The following is a 20,683-nucleotide window of genomic DNA, read 5'->3' as shown; positions in this document are numbered from 1 at the left end:
CACCAATATGACCACTTGTTCCAACCCAGTGTTGGAGGCTGGTCCCAACCTGGTTGGGGACGATATGGCTATGTTGGTGGGTATGAGACACGTGCCTACCACAGCCAACAAGATGCCCCTCCTCATTATTACTCTGGCCAGTACCCCCAACATTCACAGGAGGCAGGACACTGCCCACATCATGGGCATCAGTATTGCCCCACACAGGGCGATGTTGGGCACAGTAGCCAGCAGCAACCACAGGCTGCTCTTCCGCGTTCTCCTTCCCCAACGTATGAGAATTTATAATTCTCTGTCCACAATAAGTCTGATGCCAGGAGATGTCCAGTGCGGTTTCACTGATGCTACAAATACCAATCAAAAGGAAAAAACAGGTGGTCTCCATCTCCAAAGTTTGTTAAAAACGTCAAAAGTCACATATTTGCAGAATGTTTTCTAATCAGATTAATAATCCACCATGACAGGCAAGGCTACCTTACGCCTTTCAGACAGATATTACATGTGTGTAGAACAGAGAATATTTAACCATGCTATACTGGTCAAGTGAAAGGATGAAAGTACACTACTCACTTGTTAAGACATAGAGAGCGTGATGTCATTAAGGCTGGTCGCCTTGCTTTGTTACTATACATAGCTGGCTAAAAAGGTGACTACTTCACTAAGGCCAGCACGCCTTTCCTAGGCATTAGCAAGTGAGTAGTATATTGTCATCCTTTCACTTTACAGTATAGCGCGGTGAAATATTCTCTTTTGTACAGACATGTAATATCTGTCTGAAAGGCGTAAGGTAGCCTTGCCTGTCATGGTGAAATATTAATATGATTGAAAAACATTCATAAGAAATGTGAGTGTTATCTTTTAGCAATAATTTTGGGGCTGGAGACTACCTCTTTTTTCCTTTGTATGGAAATTTTCTCATGTAGCAATGTTGATATTGCATATTGTTTTTTTTGGTTTGTTTGAAAATGTTACTTTTCAAAAAAGTTTTATTATGCAAAAAGGGCAATTTGCCCCATTGCCATAGTTTGCATATGGCAATATTATGTTTGCCTTTTAAAAAAAAAAAAAAAGGCAAAAGTAAAAATTTGTCTACTACAGTTTACGTATCTGTGTGATTTCTCTAAAACAGTGTCAGCATACTAACATACGCTTACCAATGCAATGAAACAGTCTTGCCAAGAAGTTTCCCCCTCAGGTGAGATAAAGTAATTTGTGAAAATATCACGCACTTTGAGCCCAGAGAGCGGTCTACCTTGAGGGTAGATAGGTGGTCCCACCCTACGCACATTGTCCGGCCTACACAAAACACCAGCAGAGGAGGAACAATCATGTATCCTGGTGAAGTTATGAAGAACCACACACGCTTTAACAATTTCATTAACATTTTGTTCACTCAGCTGAATGGCAGACTGGAGTACCCGCCATTTGGCACAAAGAATGCCAAAGGAACACTACACCAGTCGTCTAGCATGTGATAGGCGCAAGTTAAAAATTCTGCGCCTGTGGTCAAGATTGCGGCGGGGATATGGCCTCATGACATTGCACGTTAACTGAAACGCCTCATCTGCCACAAGGACATAAGGGACTGATTCTTCAGTGGAACCTGGTAGCTGGCGTGGTGGTAGTAGATCCAACTGGTTGGTGCGTAGCCGCCGAGCCATTATGGAAGTATTGAAGACTCTAGAGTCTCCCGTCCTTCCATAGGCCCCAATGTCAACAATTATAAACTTGTATTGAGGGTCTGCCAGAGCCAACAATACAACAGAAAAGTATTGTTTATAATTGAAGAATTGGGAGCCAGAGTTCGGCGGCTTACGCACCCGGATATGCTTTCCATCAAGGGCCCCAATACAATTTGGAAACTGGCATTCCTCCTCAAAGTCCCTTGATATCCTCAACCAGTCTTTCATCCTGGGCTCGGGCATGACAACTTGATGGAGTCTTGTCCAGATTTCTATACCTGACAAGAATAGAGGCGGTGAAAATGACCTCTTGTGAGTCGTTGCCTCAAAAGTGGATGTATCCACATGCGTCTCCTCCTCCGCGGATCCACTCTCACTGGGTATGGTTGCCCAAAGCGCCGTGACAAAAGCCAGTTGAAGAGAACCTGCTCAGTTGTATTGAAACTCAGACCCTCTGCCATGTTGCACATACATCACCAACACACCTAGTGAAGGCAAGGTCACAAATGGACAGAATGGAGGCAGCCACCTGTTCCTGAGCCAATAAATAGGGTGCAGGCTAATGATTTAAATAGTTTGCCGGCCTCAAAACCGTTAAATGTCCATTTTGCAAGGCTGCGAGAAAATCTCGCCATACGGATTGCATACGGATGCCATACGGATTACATACGGATGCTCACATGCGCAAAATACACGACCGCACCTTGCTTACGGATGACCTACGGAGCACTATTTAGAGGTCATTCATCCGTATTACGCCTGTAAACTACGGACCGTATTTTGCGCCGGCTAGTGTGACCCCGGCCTAATGCTTTTCCTCTGACCGTTCCACTCCTGGTTTTGGCTTACAAACACTGGGGTAAAAAACTCACCAAATACTCAATGTGTGCACATGGCCTAAGGCTTGTTTGCCTCTACACAACACACAACACAGAAAAAAACTGGCTGGACATTTATTTCCCCTCCAGCCACACCCTGGAGGTGGAGATATGGTGGGTAGAAGTCCCACCCATCTCTGACATACCCACCATGAAAGCCATGCCCATATAGCAACTGGATTACTCTCCGCACCTATTATGCTGGAGAAAACACTTATAGCTTTCACATCACACAGGAAAGCAATCTTTGTGACACACATCTCCCCTCATGTACGATACCAGTGACCCTGTCACATATTCCTCCCCTCTGCCAAAAGCCAGGGCTTTGACACCAAACAGGGAATTCGGGAGAGGGCATCTGAATTCCTACATGGAACTTGAAATCTTGGAGGCCTAAGAACCACCTAGTCACATAGGCGTTCTTACCCTTTTTAATAATAATAATAATAATAATAATAATAACTTTTATTTTTATATAGCGCTAACATATTCCGCAGCACTTTATAGTTTGCACACATCATCATCACTGTCCCTGATGGGGCTGACAATCTAAATTCCCTATCAGTATGTCTTTGGAATGTGGGAGGAAACCCACACAAACTCCTTGCAGATGTTGTCCTTGGTGGGTTTCGAACCCAGGACTCCAGTGCTATCCACTAAGCCACCGTGCTGCCCATGCTTAACCATTTCAGAGGGGCATGATCAGACACAAGTTTGAACCTCCAGCCTAATAGATAGTACCTCAATGTATCCACGGCCTATTTTATGACCAGACACTCCTTCTCGACGATGGCGTAGTTCTTCTCGCATGTCGAGAGCTTCCGGCTCAATTACAGGATTGGATGTTCTTCTCCATTTACTATTTGAGACAGCATGGCTCCCAAGCCAATTTCTGATATACCATCTGGACCATGAACTCTTTGCTGAAGTCTGGGGCTACCAGAACTGGATGTTTACACAGAGCTCTCTTCAGTCCCTGGAATTGTGTCACCAGACCATTTAACTATCGTTGATTTGGTGCCTTTTAAAGGGAATCTGTCACCCTTTATTTTGACTATGAGCTGCCACCACTGACATCAGGGGGTATCTACAGCATTCTGTAATTCTGTAAGCCCCCGATGTAACCTGAAAGATAAGAAAAAAGAGTTAGATTATACTTACCGGGGGGCAGTCCAGTCTCGGTCCGATGGGTGTTGCGGTCCAGAGCCTCCCATCTTCTAACAGTGATGTCCTCTTCTTTCCTTCCTGTTGTGGCTCTGGCACAGGCGCACTGCTCTGCCCTGTTGAGGGCAGAGCAGAATACTGCAGTGCGCAGGCGCCGGACCTCTCCCGGCACCTGCGCACTGCAGGACTCTGCTCTACCCTCAACAGGGCAGAGCAGTGCGCCTGCGCAGGAGCTGCGACGGGAAGGGAAGAAGAGGATGGCATCGTATGAAGATGGGAGGAGCCGGACCGGATGGTGACACCATCGGACCGGACTGAACGCCGGGGTGAGTATAATCTAACTCTTTTTTCTTATCTTTCAGATTACATCGGGGGCTTATCTACAGCATTGCAGAATCCTGTAGATAAGCCCGTGATGTCAGTGGTGGCAGCTCATAATAGAAAAAAAGGGTGACAGATTCCCTTTAAGGAGAACTGTCAATGGCGAAGCGATCACAGCGAAATTCGGAATGAATCGCCGATAGTACCCCACAATTCCAAAAAACACCCTCACTTGCTTCTTGGAAAGCAGTTGCGACCACTCTTGAATCATCTCGATCTTGTTGATTGGCGGATTAATTTAACCTCCTCCAATGACATAGCCTAGGTACTTAGCCTTTTCCTTCCCTATGGCACATTTTTTCAGATTTAATGTGAACCCCGCATTCCTCATAGCATCCAAAACCACCTGTACTTTCGGTAGATGACTAGCCCAGTCAGGGCTAAAGACCACTATGTCATCTAGGTACGCTGCGGCATACATCTTATGCAGAGCCAGTACCTAATCCATCGCTCTCTGGAAGGTGGCCGTGGCCCCCTGTAGACCAAAGGTCATCCTGGTGTATTGAAAACACCCATCAGGCATCGAGAAGGCTTTCTTCTCCTTGGCACTCTGGGACATGGAGATCTGCCAATAGCCCTTCGTCAGATCCAGGGTTGTAATATACCTTGCGGATCCAAGTCTCTCAATGAGTTTGCCTACACGAGGAATCGGGTAAGCATCAAAACTAGAGACTTCATTCAGCTTGCGGTAGTCATTGCAGAACCACCACTCACTGTCAGGCTTTGGTATGAGCACTCGACCATCCACTTTTCGACTCCCCATCACCCCGAGATCTAGCATCCTCTTCACCTCATTGGATATCACCTCTTTCTCTGCTTCCAGAATTCTATGCTTGAGGTTCACCCTTACGTGCGGTTCTGCCAACACATCATGCTCGACCACCTGTGTATGCTCCGGAAACTCTGAGAATACATCCCGATTCCGCTGCAACAGCTCCCAACACCATTGCCTCTGGGCCCGTGTCAGAGTCTCTGCAATGGTGACATAGTCCATGGTGACTTTGAGTTCTGGGAAGCGCAGCTGTTTATGGGCTGGATGTGTTCATATTGATTTACTTGTGCTGTGTGAGCCTGTGTCTGGCTCTTCCATAGAAAAGTATCCCAGAAAAATCTTTTGAGGATACACGTTCTAAAGCAATATTAGTCCTCCATATATTTTGTTTACGCACTTAGGGCGCCACGTTTTGTCAGCTCTTCTCTCCCAAACAGGGTTTTTTTTTTTAAATTAACTCCGCCCAGTTTTCCCACCACCTCTAACGGGCCTTGCCACTAGGCTAGTAACTTGCTCCCAACCGTGGGGATAAACACTAGCATGCAGTCCCATGGCTGGAACTGCCTCAGCCTCGCTGATCGGTTATACAACCTTGCCTGTGCCTGAAGATACTCTTTCACAAAAGGCATCATTTTTGCCATTCTCTTCTGCAGCTGGGCGACATGCTCCATAATGCTCTGGTGTGGCGTGACCTCAGCTTCCCACGTTTCCTTGGCGATGTCCAAGAGCCCTCGCAGATGTCGACCATACAGGGGCTCGAACGGCGAGAAGCCAGTAGAGGCCTGGGGAACTTCCCTGATGGAGAAGAGCAGAAATGGAAGCAGGTATTCCCAGTCTCGAGCGTCCTTCTCAATGACCTTTTTGAGCATGGCTTTCAAGGTTTCATTGAAGCGCTCTACTAGGCCATCAGTCTGTGGATGATACACTGAGGTTCACAGCTGGGCAATCTGGAGGACCCTACAGAGTTCTTTCATAATCTTGCTTATGAAGGGGGTTCACTTGTCTGTCAGAATCTCCTTAAGCAGGCCCGTCCTAGCAAAAATATGGACAGGTTCCTGGGCGATACTCTTAGCTGAAGAGTTCCTCAGGGGTACTGCTTCAGGGTACCGGGTCGCGTAGTCCATTACCATTAGTATATATTGGTGCCCTAGTGCTGACTAAACTAATGGAAACAAGTGAAATGTTCCCCGTGCCATTGGATGCAATACAACCCCAAAGCATGATTGATCCTCCTTCATGCTTAATGGTTGGCGAGATGTTCTTTTCCTGAAAATCTGTGACCTTCTATCTCCGCACATACCTTTGATCATCATGGCCAAAGAGCACTGTTTTAACCTCATCGGTCCACAGGACTTGTTTCCAAAATGCAACAGGCTTGTTCAAATGTTCTTTTGCATACTTATGAAGCTGAATTTTATTGTGAGGACATAGGAGAGGTTTTCTTCTGAAGACTCTTCCATGAAGGCCATATTTGTGCAGGTGTCACTGATCAGTAGAACAATGTACAACTCCACAGTCTGCTAAATCTTTCTGAAGATCTTTTGCAGTCAAGCGGTGGTTCAGATTTGCCTCTCTAACAATCCAACCAGCAGCTCTCACTGAAATTTATCTTGGTCTTACAGTCCTTATCTTGACCTTCACTGTTGCTGTTAACTGCCATTTCTTAATTATATTTCGAACTGAGGAAAGGGCAACTTGAAAATGATTTGCAATCTTCTTATAGCCTTCTCTTGCTTTGTAGGCATCCAACATTTTCATTTTCAGAGTGCTAGGCATCTGCTTAGAAAGACCCATGGCTGCTACTTTTTGGCACAAGTCTAGCGGAGGCTGGATTTTTAAAAAGCTGGGAAATTTGCATCAACTGGCCTTTCCTAACGATAACAGTGAACAAGCCATAACTCTGTTAGGCTAATTAAGGTCTGAAACCTTGGTCAAAGTTATCTGAGCACACAAATTTCCAAGGGTTTCTAAACTTTTGCATTGGCTCATTTTCAATTTCGTATTTTTAAAGTGTAAAAAAATATAATTTACGTTTTTTTTTACCTAAAATACAAAGAAAATGTATATTTTACCATCTTAAAATGGCCTTAAGTTAGCAATTTTTAGTGTATACTATGAACCCATTGTTAACATATGATCCTGTTCACATTACTTGTATATTTTAAAACAACTGCATGCTGTACTTTTATCTCTTCAGTGGTTAAAAAAATTCTACTTAAGTATATGAAAGGTGTTCAAAGTATAGATGCATTTGTATATTGGCCATTTCATCCAAGGCTGGGACTAGGGGTACACAGGGTAGGCACCCGCCTAGGGCGCTTCCTCTTACCTTCTTGAGGGGAATCCAGTTTAAAAAACAAACCTGACAGTGCTGTACCTGTGACCCCTTGGCTCTTCCTCCGGCAGCAGGCATTTAGCATGCTGGTGGCCAGTGTGTGCAGGCACACAGGTGAGCAATGTCAGATAGTCATTCCCTAACTGCACTCAATTGTATTTAAGCCTGCACACGAATACAATTGATGTGAGAGCCACCTGTGACAGGACCAGATGAACTCTGATGAGCTCCCTGCTCTGCCGGTAAATCAAAGATGCAGGCTACTTGGCAGCAGTGATGGACATCATACTGTATGGTGGGCTGTGGTGAACATCTTATTATATGGGTGGCTGTGGCCACTATAGTGTATGGGGGGAGGTGGTGGACATTATTCTGTATATTGGGAGGTTGTGGTGGATATACTGTGTTCGGACATCTTTCTGTATAGGGGTCTGTGGTGGACATCATACTGCACATTGTGGGATATGGTGGACATCATACTGTATGGTGGTCTGTGGTAACCATCATACTGTGTGAGTAGGGTGTACAGTTTGAAGAGAACAACATGATGGGCAGTAAGATGGCATAATGTGAACAGGGGATACAGAATGGCTATGGAAAAGGGACAGCATGAAATGGGGGCACAGTATGGAGAGAGGATAGCATTGCGGGAGGAATAATGTGGAGAGTGCAAGGGAAAAGAGTGGAATGGGGAAAGCCATGATATAGGTCGCAATTCATAAGGGCGGACAGTGTGGCGGCTATAGCTGTTAATTGCAGACAATATGGTGGTTATAGCACATTAAGGCAGACGGTGTGGCAGGTGTAACTCACAAGGGCAGGCAGTGTGAAGGCTATTTGCCATAAGTGGCTTATTTAGGGTATAGTATGAACAGATATTTTTATGTAGAGGTCATTTTAATAACACTGTTATTTTTAAGGTCACCATGATGGGATGTGCTACAGAAGACCAGAGAAGAGGGAAGTCTGCAGAGACAAGCTACAGATGTGAAAAGTCATTATTGCATCTGGACAAGATGGAGATAAAAGGGAACAACTTAAGATATCTGGATGTAAATATTTGTTTGTGATACTGCCTGCTTGTTATCACTGCTGTGGTTTATGTATGGTCCACAGTCTTATAATGGCTGTTAATAACGACTCCCATTATCTCTTTACCATTGTTAAGGACATACTGGGAATTGTAGGTTCATGCATCACAAATGTATATCGGGTGACTTGACATTAAAATTGATTGCTGTACTAAGCTTGTTTTTTGTATTCAAGTACTTTATGGTGGTTCTGGCGTTGTCTTCACATACTGATGGTGATTCTGGTGATGTAGTCATATACTGATGGTGGTTCTGGGGACTTATTTATCTACTGATGATGGTACTGGTGCCGTATTCGTGTACTGATGGTGGTGGTAATGAATTCATGTACTGATGGTGGTTCTAGTGACTTTTTATTTATTGATGATGTTTCTGGTGCTGGAGTCATGTACAGATGATGGCTGCAGTGTTCTAGTTATGCACTGATGATGCTTTTGGTTTTGTATTCATGTACAGATGACAATTCTGGTGATGAATACATCTTTAAAGTGTTACATCAGAAATATACCAGAAATAGTCCAGAAATCGGTCAGAAGGTAAGAATAACCACTGCATTCTAATTTTAATTGCCTTTCTTTACTAACCGTGCACTTTAACCATGCTCACATTTGCCCTCACCGTTTCTACACCACTTATCTTCACTCTCCTTCGCTATCCCCAAACCCCTGCACCCTCGAAACAAATAACTATCTCCCTCTCTCTCTTACCCCCCACCTCGCTTCATCTGCAGACCTGTTCCTTAACCTCAGACCCCTCCTACTAAAATATAATACAAGTCCGTCATTCTCTTTCACCCACCTGCTTTCCCTTTCTCTGCTTCTTCTCACCGCTGGTGACATATCCCCCAATCTTGGCCCCACTCACCTCATACATCCCACTGATCCTCAGCCCTATATTTCTCACACTAAGAGAAACTACCGCAATCCCTCAAACTTAAAACCTGTGCCACTGACCCCCACCCTCCCACTCCCTCTCTCTGGAGCACTTTGGAATGTCCGCTCCATCTGCAACAAGCTCCATGTGATCCACGACCTCTTTATGTCCCGCAACCTTTCCTTCCTGGCCCTCACTAAGACCTGGCTGACACCCCCTGACACGGCCGCCCCTGCGACACTGAGTTACGGCAGCCTCCACTTTACCCACATTCTTCGCCCTGGCAACAGACATGGTGGAGGAGTGGGTTTCCTTCTTTCAAAAAACTGCTCCTTTAACCCTATCCACCCCCCACCCTCCCTTATCCTCCCTTCTTTCGAGATTCACTCTGACCGTATCTACTCTCCCTCTAATCTCCAAATGGCTGTCGTATACCGGCCACCGGGCTCAGCCACTGCCTTCATCGATCAATTGTTAGGGCAAGACTAGCTTGCTGTTTTTTATCACATGGTGCCAGCGGTGGGATAACTAAAATAAGCCCCCTGTGCCTGTGATAGCTGTGTGCGGCCAAAGGTCTCATCCCCGGTCCGTGAAATATCGGTGTCAGCGGTGGGATCGTGACATATTGGTGGCAGAGTGGTGGGATCATAGAGCATTAGTGATTTAGTTTGGGCAATCATTCCTCTGACTAAAGACTTACACAGTGCTTCCGAGGACCCTGCACCAAAAGTTTTGGAGGCCGAAACTCAGTGTATATTAGTTCTGAAACAATTGTGTGTACTTGTGATTACCCCTTCCTTCACTTTGTTTTTCTATTCTATCTTTTTTTGGCAACTATGGCTACGAGGGGAGAATCCCATTATAAGCAGCTTAAGAAGGAAGCCCTTAGGGCCCTGTGCACGGAAAACCAGATTGACGCCGCTGACAAGACCAAAGCCCTGTTGGTCGCGGCTCTGGTGCAATGGGAGCAGAGTCAGGGCGCAGAAGGCAGCACCAGTGCCTATGGTGCAGCCGCAGAGGTCCTGCTGGTGCAGGCTGGCTTGACTGGCAGCCAGGATGTGGACCGCTATCTGCAAATGGCCCTGCAACAGATCTCCGCTGACGATACGGACAGGTGCCTACAGGTGATCCTGGCAGCTCAAGAGAGAGCTGAGCACCAAGCGGAGGCCCAGAGAGCCGAGTGAGAAGCCCAGAGAGCCAAACAAGAGGCTGAGAGAGCCCATGAACTGGAGCTGCTCCGACAAGGGGTGAGGCCCTCCGCAGCCCGGAGCCGTGAGCCCAGCAGCACCCAGAGTCCTAAACCCCGGCCAGAGCATTTTCCCGTGATGGAAAAGGATGGAGAGTTGGAGACTTTTCTGTGGGTTTTTGAGAAAGCCTGCAGACAGTACCGGCTGCCTACGGAACAATGGGCCAGGTACTTGACCCCAGGGCTAAAAGGCAAAGCTCTGGAGGCATCTACTTCTCTCCCGTCGGAAGAAGATGACAACTATGATGCCATCAAGCAGGCCCTGATCGCCAAATACCGGCTAACCCCTGAGGTGCACCGCAAGAAGTTCCGAAACCTCCAATGTGGCCCCCACGACAGCTATACCGATGTGGTGCAAGGACTCAGGACCCACTTTGACCAGTGGATCCATGGACTGTCAGTGGACAACTTTGACCTGCTGAAAGACCTGATGATAGAAGACCAGTTCTTACATCTGTGCCCAGCTGAGGTCCGACAGTTCATCCTGGACCGAGAACCAACAAATGTGGACAAAGCAGCACAGATCGCCGACAACTATGAGGCCTACCGAAAACTCGAAAGCCAGTCACCGCCAGCTGGAGAGGGGGTAAGCCTGCAACCAACCCCAGCGTCCCTGCCAGCCATCCCTCTTGAGGCCCTGTCCCATTTGCCAATGCCAGGTCTACATCAAACCCTCACCAGTGTTTCCTCTGCAAACGGACTGAACATATCACTGCCACCTGTCTGGAGTGGCAGAAGAACCCCCCAGCCAAGGCCTCTGGGCCGAATGTCTCTGTTCTTTTGGTGGGTGGTGTGGTTTAGAGGACGCCCACCTCCAGGACTGATAAGGAGAGGGTGTTCTGGGAACGAGGAAGGTTGTACTGGGGACAGTACCTGGAGAATCCCAAAAGGAGTGGTTGAGGGAAAGACAGCTGGTAGTCCCCTATCAATTTAGGGCTGAGTTGCTACAGATTGCCCATGAGATTCCACTCACTGGGCAGCAAAACTAGGGCACGGCTATCTCAGCACTTCTATTGGCCCAAGATGGGGACAGATGTAACAAACTACTGCTGCTTCTGTACCACCTGTCAAAGAGTGGGGAAGGCAGGGCCTGCTCTTAAGGCTCCCCTGATCCCTTTGCCAGTGATAGAGGAGCCTTTCCAGAGAATCACGGCCCGCTGGCCGTCCCCAGCAGGTCTGGAAAGCAATACATTCTCACCGTGGTAGACTATGCTACCCGGTACCCATAGGCAGTAGCTCTGTCCTCAACCAGGGTGGATAAGGTGGCGGATGCATTGGTGACCATCTTTTCAAGGGTAGGATTTCCCAGGGAGATGCTTACCGATCAAGGGACCCAATTTATGTCTCGCCTAATGGAGGTTCTCTGTGAGAAAATGCAGGTGAAGCACATGGTATCAAGTGCGGATCACCCACAGACCAATGATTTGTGTGAACGCTTCAACGGTACCCTCAAACAGATGCTCCGCATGCTGGTTGAGACCCAAGGGCGTGACTGGGAGTGGTACCTCCCACACCTGCTATTCGCTTACAGAGACGTTGCAGATGCAGACCTTGACACAGTTGGTACATGACAACATGGTGCAGGCGCAGGCTGACCAGAAGCACTGGTACAACCAGAACGCCCGAGAGCAGACCTACCAGGTGGGTCAAAAGGTGTGGGTGCTGGTCCCCGTACCAACGGATAAGCTTCAGGCAGCCTGGGAAGGCCCATGCGTCGCCCACTAACAGCTCAACCCGGTAACCTACGTGGTCACGCTTGACCACGCTTGGGGTAGGCGCAAGGCCTTTCATGTCAACATGCTGAAGGCTCATCACAAACGTGAAGCCTGTGTCCTACCGGTCTTCAACCTGCCTGAGGATGGGGAGAAAGATGCCCTCCTGGACATGCTGGCCCAAGCCTAGGCCAATGGGTCCATTGAGGACATGGAGGTAAGTGCCTCCATAACTGTACCCCAACGGTCGCAGCTGTTGGCCACCCTAGAACTCTTCCGGACCATGTTCTCCAACCGACCTGGATGGACTGAGTTAGTGGTACACGAGGTCGACACCGGGAATCATGCCCCACTACGGCGAACACCTTATCGGATCTCTGAGGAGGTGCAGCAGGTTATGCGCCAAGAGATCGATGAGATGTTACAGCTGGGGGTGATTCAACGGTCCAAGAGCGCGTGGGCCTCACCTGTAGTTCTCATGCCCAAAAAGGATCAGACCACCCGGTTCTGCATGGACTTCAGGGGGCTCAACGCCATCACAACCTCTGATGCACACCCGATGCTGCGCATTGAGGATCTGCTTGAGGGATTGGCAAACGCAAAATACATATCCATCATGGATTTGAGTCGGGGATACTGGCAGATTCCCCTGAACCCTGCGGCGCAGGAGAGATCCGCCTTTATCACCCCCTTTGGACTGTACGAGTCCACGGACATGCCCTTCGGCATGAAAAATGCCCCTGCCACTTTCCAGCGGATGGTCAACCACCTGCTTCAGGGACTGGAGAATTACGCCATGGCGTACCTGGACGACATTGCCGTCTTCAGTTCCACCTGGGAGGAACACCTTCAGCATCTTCAGGAGGTGCTCAAGCGTGTTCGCCAGGCAGGCCTGACCATCAAGCCGGGAAAATGCCAAATGGGCATGAGCAAGGACCACTACCTGGGACACTGGGTAGGCGGGGGTTCCATGAGTCCAGAACCAGAGAAAGTGGACGCAATCGTGTCCTGGCCCACCCCCAGGACCAAGAAACAGGTGATGTCCTTCTTGGGCACTGCAGGGTACTATAGGCGGATCGTACAGGACTATAGCGCCCTTGCAAAACCTTAGACGGACCTCATCAAGTGGAGTCTACCCCAAACAGTCAACTGGACAGCCGGCTTCCAAGCTTTGAAAACAGCCCTGTGCCACTCTCCAGTGTTGAAAGCAGTCGACAGCAGTCACCCATTCCTGGTACAGACCGACATCAGCGAGTTTGGCCTTGGTGCTGTGCTCAGCCAGGTCGAGGTGCGCACCGACGGGTCCTACCTCCTTAGCGAACTCTAAAAGGGGGAGGTGTAATGGTAATGTAAAATATGACATAAGATTCCCCGGATTATCACATTGCAGAATCTTCTATTTACACACTGAACTATGATATGTCAGTGTGGGGGCTTGGCCCCCCTTCCATTCCTTAGCTTGTCACACATTGCAGCTCTGTGCCTGCAGCTTTTACACACGCTCTCTGTAACACTACACCAGCTCTTCCTGTCTCCCCCCTCCCTTCCTCACTGCAAGGAATGTTAATTAGCTAGTAGAAAGACTTTTCTTTGAGCACATGTGGTCATATATAAGTGTGGGAAATATTTAAATGGGCCTACCTCAGACCCCGTCCGTGACAGAAATTTGAAACTGACATATTGGGACGTGCTCCAATCGGGGTTCACCACAGTGGTTCTTACTAAATCCTAGCATCAACAGAATCGGAGAAATGGATTTCTCCTGAACGGCATGGTCTTGAACTAAGGCCAGTGACAGGCTGGAAAAGATGATGCTATGTGCGTTTCTACACGAGGTACTCTCTATGAGTTATAGTTATGATATGCTTTTCAGTCAGATTGCAACTGTAAGAGCAGGGGGGAAGTCGGTCACCAGACAGCTCCTTTGGTGATGTCACAAGCCCAGTCTTATAAGTCTGCAACTGAGCCCCCCCCTAGTTAGTTGCTGTTTAGGAGCTGTGCCACAAGACCTCATCCATGAACTATGATGTCTGGCTCCACCCCCAGCATGGTTCTGCCTGAAATGACCTAAGCATTATGTAAGTGTATTTTCTGCTTTAATCCTTTATTTTATTTTGTAATTGCATTGTACATACTTGAATTGTCTCCCATCGCAAAACCTTTTTATCTTCTGTAAACACTGCCCACCTTTTGGGAATAAACTATAAAATTTATTAGATCAGTCTCTTTGCTCTGTGACAAATTCACGTGCCTGTAAGCTAATTACGCTACTGATTTGGGTTTGCTTCGAACCCCTCTATTAATTTTACATATTAATGGGAGAAATCTAAAGCTGGTGGCAGCGAAGTGTGTTCTGGCTAGGTGAGTAGCGCTGATAGTGACTGAGCGGGGTTTATAAGCTGATGGTGTGGCTGCAGCCAAAGAATTTATAACTCCCTCACTGTAAGCGGGCCTAATAGCCACTGCACAACAAGCAGCACATCTGGCGACTAATTATACTAGGTGTAGTTCCCTGACTGACCTGAGGGTAAGGGGGCACCGGAGAGCTGCAAGTTCCAAAGTGGAACTGGGAAAGTGGGATATCCATAAATCCCGACAGCTTGCAATATATTGTGGCAATGGTGGGGTAACTAAAATAAACCCCCCTGCGGTAATTTGTTAGGGCAAGACTAGCTTGCTGTTTTTTATCACATGGTGCCAGCGGTGGGATAACGAAGATAAGCCCCCCTGTGCCTGTGATAGCCGTGTGCTGCAAAAGGTTACATGCCCGGTCCGTGACATATCGGTGTCAGCGGTGGGATCGTGACACTTGCCTTCAAATCAGCCCTCACCCCTGCTAAACAGACCTATTTCACAAACCTTGTATCTTCATTATCCCACATCCCAAAACAACTGTTCAGCACATTTAACTCTCTCCTCCGCCCACCACTGCCACCTCCAACTCCCCTCATCTCTGCCGAGGACTTTGCCACCTACTTCAAAAACAAGATCGACCAAACAAGGCAAACCTTTACTGTTCCACCACCCCAACCATTCCAAATACCAGACCTCTGCCCTTCCCTAATTACCTCCCTCTCCAACATCACTGAAGGAGAGCTTACTCATCTCCTTTCCAAAGCACACCTCACCACCTGTGCACTTGACCCCATCCCTTCCCACCTGCTCCCCAACTTCATTAACACGCTCATCCCAGCCCTAACCCATCTCTTCAACCTATCGCTATCTTCTGGTACCTTCCCCTCTGACTTCAAACATGCCACTATCACACCCATCCTCAAAAAAACAAACCTTGACCCAACTGCTATGCCCAGCTATCACCCCATATCACTGCTCCCGTTTGCTTCCAAACACCTTGAACAGCATGTCCATGCTCAACTTTCCTCCCACCTCTCATCCAACTCCCTCCTTGATATTCTCCAATCTGGCTTCCGCCCCCACCACTCCACTGAAATGGCCCTGACCAAAATTACTAATGACTTACTCACAGTGAAAACTAACAGACAGTTCTCCATCCTCCTCCTTCTCGACCTGTCCTCTGCCTTCGACACAGTCGACCACTGCCTACTGCTACAGATTCTTTCTTCCCTTGGCATCAAAGACCTTGCCCTGTCCTGGATTGTCTCATACTTTTCTGACCGCACATTTAGCGCTTCCCACTCCCACACTACATCCTCATCCTGCCCTCTCTCTGTTGGAGTCCATCAAGGCTCTGTCCTGGGGCCCCTACTTTTTTCCATCTATACCCTTGGCCTAGGACAACTCAAAATCCCATGGCTTCCAGTACCACCTGTATGCAGACGACACTCAGATCTACCTCTCTGGCCCAGATGTCACCTCTCTGCTGTCCAGAATCCCGGAGTGTCTATCAGCCATATCCTCCTTTTTCACCTCTCGCTTTCTAGAACTCAATGTAGACAAAACTGAACTCATTATCTTTCCTCCATCTTGCGTATCTTCCCTACCCAATCTATCTCTTATGGTAAATGGCATTATGCTCTTTTCTGCACCTGAAATCTGCTGGCTCAGAGTAACTCTCGACTTTGCCCTGTTCTTCAAACCACACGTCCAAACTCTTGCACCTCCTGTCGCTTCCAACTCAAAAATATTTCCAGAATCCGTCCCTTCCTCAGCCCTCAATCTACTAAAACTCTTGTACATGCCCTCATCATCTCCCGCCTTGACTACTGCAACACTCTCCTCTGTGGCCTCCCTGCTAACTCTCTTGCACCGCTCCAGTCTGTCCTTAACTCTGCTGCCCGACTAATCCACCTCTCTCCTCACTACTCCCCTGTCTCTCCCCTTTGCAAATCTCTCCACTGGCTCCCAGTTCCCCAACGAATCCAGTTCAAACTACTAACACTGACCTACAAAGCCATCCACAACCTGTCCCCTCCCTATATCTCTGAAGTAATCTCCCAATATCTTCCCTCACATAATCTTCTATCCTCCCAAGACCTCCTACTCTCATCCACACTTATTCGTTCCTCACACAACCGCCTCCAAGATTTCTTCCAAATATCCCCATCCTCTGGAACTCCATGCCTCAACACATCCGGTTATCTACCACCCTCGGATCCTTCAAACGAAACCTGAAAACCAATCTTTCAGGAAAGCTTACAGCCTGCAATAGCCATTCTGCCGCCTCACCACCGCCCGAGATGCCGTCTCATCACCATCAGAGCTGCTGCACCCCTGACCTTCTGTCTCTTCCCAACTATCCCATACAATGTAAGTCCCCAAGGACAGGATCCTCTCTCCTCTGCACCAGTCTGTCATTGTAAATTTGTTTACTGTTAACGATATCTATAACTTTGTATGTAACCGCCTTTCTCGTGTACAGCACCATGGAATTAATGGTGCTATATTAATAATAATAATAATAATAATAATAATAATAATACAGAATAATAGGCCCCCCATATTCATCCATACAGTACAATGGACCCCATGTAAATCTCAATACAGTATATTGGCCCCATTTAATGCTCTATACAGTATAATGTGCTGCATACAGTATATAATGGCCCCATATATTGCTCCATACAGTATAATAGGCCTCAAATATTGCTTCATACAGTATAATGGGCCCCATGTAATGCTGCATACAGTATAATTGCCCCATATAGTGCTATATAGAGTATATAATGGTCCATATATTGCTCCATTCAGTATATTGGCCCCACATAGTGCTCCATACAGTATATAATGGCCTCATATATTGCTCCATACAGAATATTGGGCCCCATATATAACTCCATACAGAATAATGGGCCTCATATATTGCTCCATATATAGGGCAATTATTGATCCATACAGTACAATGGGTCCCATATAATGTTCTATATATGGGCTCCATATATTGCTCCATTCAGTATTTATTTATTTTACTAATTTATATAGCGCCATTAATTCCATAGATTACTCCATACAGAATAATAGGCCCATTATTTATCCATACAGTACAATGAGCCCCATATAATGTTCTATACAGTATAATGGGTCCCATATAATGCTACATACAGTACCATGGGCCCCATATAATGCTGCATACAGTATAATGATCCCATATAATGCTCCACACAGAATAATGGGCACCATATATTGCTCCATACAGAATAATGGGTCCCATATAATGCTCCATACAGTATAATAGGCCCCATATAATGCTGCACACAGTATAATAGCCCCATATAGTGCTCCTTTCAGTATATAATGACCACCATATAGTGCTCCATACAGTATATAATAGACCCCATATAATGCTCCATACGGTATAATAGCCCCATATATTTCTCTATACAGTATATAACGGCCCAATATATCACTCCATACAGTATGTAATAGCCCCATATAATGTTTCATATAGTTTAATGGCCCCATATATTGCTCCATACAGTATGCCGATTAGGCTCTCAGTTCGTCCAGGGCCTCCACCTTGTACAGCACACAACTTTTTTTTTTTTACTTTTGCTGGAATTTTTTGTGAAAAAGGTAACAATTCAAGAACAAGTGGCAGTCACAGCTTGTTACCTTACTCATTAGAGGGCTTTAGGGGTCCTGTTACCTTATTCTATGACCCTTTACTTTGGTGGTGGAGGATAGGTTGGCATCGGCTCTATCTGCCTAATACACCAAAATACTATGCCCAGCCCTGATTTCAACAATGTTGCATCTATGTTTCAAATAGTCTAGAATTCCATTTTTTCCTTGCTAGCCATCAGTATTACTAACCTGTATTATAGATGCAATATTGATGATGAACTAATGCAATATAATTTACTGTACAGCCACTTACAAATATACATGTGCAAAACAGCCCAGAAACACATATACATTACCTACCTTTAATTGCTGAAGATGATAATCCTGAGCTCGGGCAAGCTCTAATAGCATTGCACATGGTACAGCTGAATCTGTAGCCCCAATGAATATTTTACCATCCCACTGAGGAGGGAAGTATTTTGAATCATAATGGCAGGCAAGAACCAAGTGACGATGAGCAGATGGATTCAGAGTGGCTATGATATTTGAGAATGTCACATATCCAAATGGAGTTTGACTTTGAAATGTATCTTCTTCTATAAGCCACCCAGCTTGAAGTCTCTGCAATCTCTGTTTAATGTGCTATAGACAAAAAAAGAAAAACAAATTGTTAAACAATTGCAATCAGAAAGTACTTACATCTTCAAAAAAAGTACTTTATTTTGTCCGTGAAAGGGATTCTCTGAGAAAATGAAAAATATCTACTTGTATAAGACATCCAGCTTGAAGTCTCTGCAATCGGTGCTTAACCCCTTTCCGACGTTATGCATAATAATCCCTCCCTTTGATGTGGACTCCGGCGCTGAGCCCACATATTTTCCGGCACATGTGTTTTGAACAGCTGACATGTGCCTCTAACAGTCGCAAATGAAATCGCAATCCAATCGCGGCTGTTAACCCATTAAATGTTGCTGTCAATTTCTGACAACGGTATTTAACTCGAATTTCCAGCAAGGGCGCCGGAAACCACGACCATCGGTGACCCCGTCACGTGTTCGCGTCACCAGTGGGTTGGTATGACAACCAGAGGTCTCCAGCAGACCTCCATGGTTGTCACAGCTAGATTGCTATAAGCGCTGCCCAGTGGTTGGCGCTCATAGCAAGTGAGCATATCTGCTACATACAGGCGATCTGCTCATCGCCAGTATGCAGCAGAGCCAATTAGACAACGGCAGCGTCTAGCCTCCCATGGAGACTATTGAAGCTTGCAAAAAGTAAAATAAAATGTTTTTAAAAATATTTAAAAAGTAAAAAAATATTAAAGTTCAAATCACTCCCCTTTCGTCCCATTCAAAATAAAACAATTGAAAAAAATCAAACATACACATATTTGGTATCAACACATTCAGAATCGCCCGATCTATCAATATAAAAAAAAAATAAACCTAATCGGTAAATGGCGTAACGATAAAAAATTCAAAACTCCAGAATTAAGTTTTTTTGGTCGCCGCTATATTGCAATAAAATGCAATAACAGGCGATCAAAAGATAATATACTGTACATACCAAAATGTATCAATAAAAACGTCAGCACAATGAGCAAAAAATAAGCCCTCACCCAGCCCCAAATCACGAAAAATGGAAATGCTACGGTCTTGGAAAATGGCACCTTTTCTTTTTTTTTTTTTTACCAAAGTTTGGATTTTTTTCACCACTTAAATAAAAAGGAACCTAGACATGTTTGGTGTCTTTGAACTCGTAATGACCTAGAGAATCATAATGGCAGGTCAGTTTTAGCATTTAGTAAAGTAAAAATGGTAAAAAAAAAAAACCACAAGGGTGGAATTGCAGTTTTTTTGCAATTTCACCGCACTTGGAATTTATTTCCCATTTTCCAGTACGCGATATGTTAAAACCAATTCAAAAGTACAAACTTTTCAAAAGTACAACTTGTCCCGCAGAAAACAAGCCCTCACATGAAAAAACGAAAGGGGAGAAAAAAACAAAAACGCAGAAACGGAAAATGGTCCAGGGGTTAAATACTAAACATTTTCCTAAATACCTTTTGTGACGACACAGCATTTATTCTTAATTATCCAGACATATTTTTTCAGTAGGCTCTGGGACATGAGTTATGCTCATTTGAGAATGAATGTTGACTCTTATGCTCAATTGAATTAATGTTCAATGGCTGCCATTTGTTGAATGGCTGATGACTATTGCATCTGTCCTAGTATTGCAGTCCTAGTATGGTTCTACTATCCTTGGGATACAAAGGCACATGATATTTGAACAATGTTTGTTAATATGTTGATGACCCAATAGTGCTCTTAAAATATGAAGGACAATCTATGCATGTTGTTTGAACACTCCAGCAGTGAGGGATGACCGCCTTATACAGTGGGTTCGGAAAGTATTCAGACCCCTTTAAATTTTTCACTCTTTGTTTCATTGCAACCAACCCGGGCCATAAGTAAGGGGCAGCGGACGCCCCCAATTACGGTGCCAGTTAGGGTTTTACCCAGAATCATCTCTTCAGGGGCCTCCAGTTCGGGTCGGATCATGGT

The 20,683-nt window shown here is 46.1% G+C and overlaps 1 protein-coding gene across 3 annotated transcripts in view; it reads right to left on the bottom strand.

Annotated features, from left to right (window-relative positions):
• QPCT (glutaminyl-peptide cyclotransferase) overlaps positions 1–20,683 on the bottom strand; it is a 217,984-nt gene that overhangs the window by 133,254 nt on the left and 64,047 nt on the right. For all 3 annotated transcript variants that reach the window (XR_012226897.1, XM_073560131.1, XM_073560130.1), the window contains exon 3: positions 18,477–18,758. Coding sequence is in view for 2 of the 3 variants with exons in the window: in XM_073560131.1 (XP_073416232.1) it covers positions 18,477–18,758 (282 nt within the window). In the remaining variant the exon portion in view is untranslated. The remainder of the gene's footprint in view (positions 1–18,476; positions 18,759–20,683) is intronic.

The sequence above is a fragment of the Dendrobates tinctorius genome, unplaced genomic scaffold, assembly GCF_039654945.1.
Source record: "Dendrobates tinctorius isolate UK_male_01 unplaced genomic scaffold, ASM3965494v1 ptg000293l, whole genome shotgun sequence".
NCBI lineage: Eukaryota > Metazoa > Chordata > Amphibia > Anura > Dendrobatidae > Dendrobates > Dendrobates tinctorius.
Note: the sequence above shows the minus strand (reverse complement) of the source record. Positions and strands in the feature narration are given on the sequence as shown.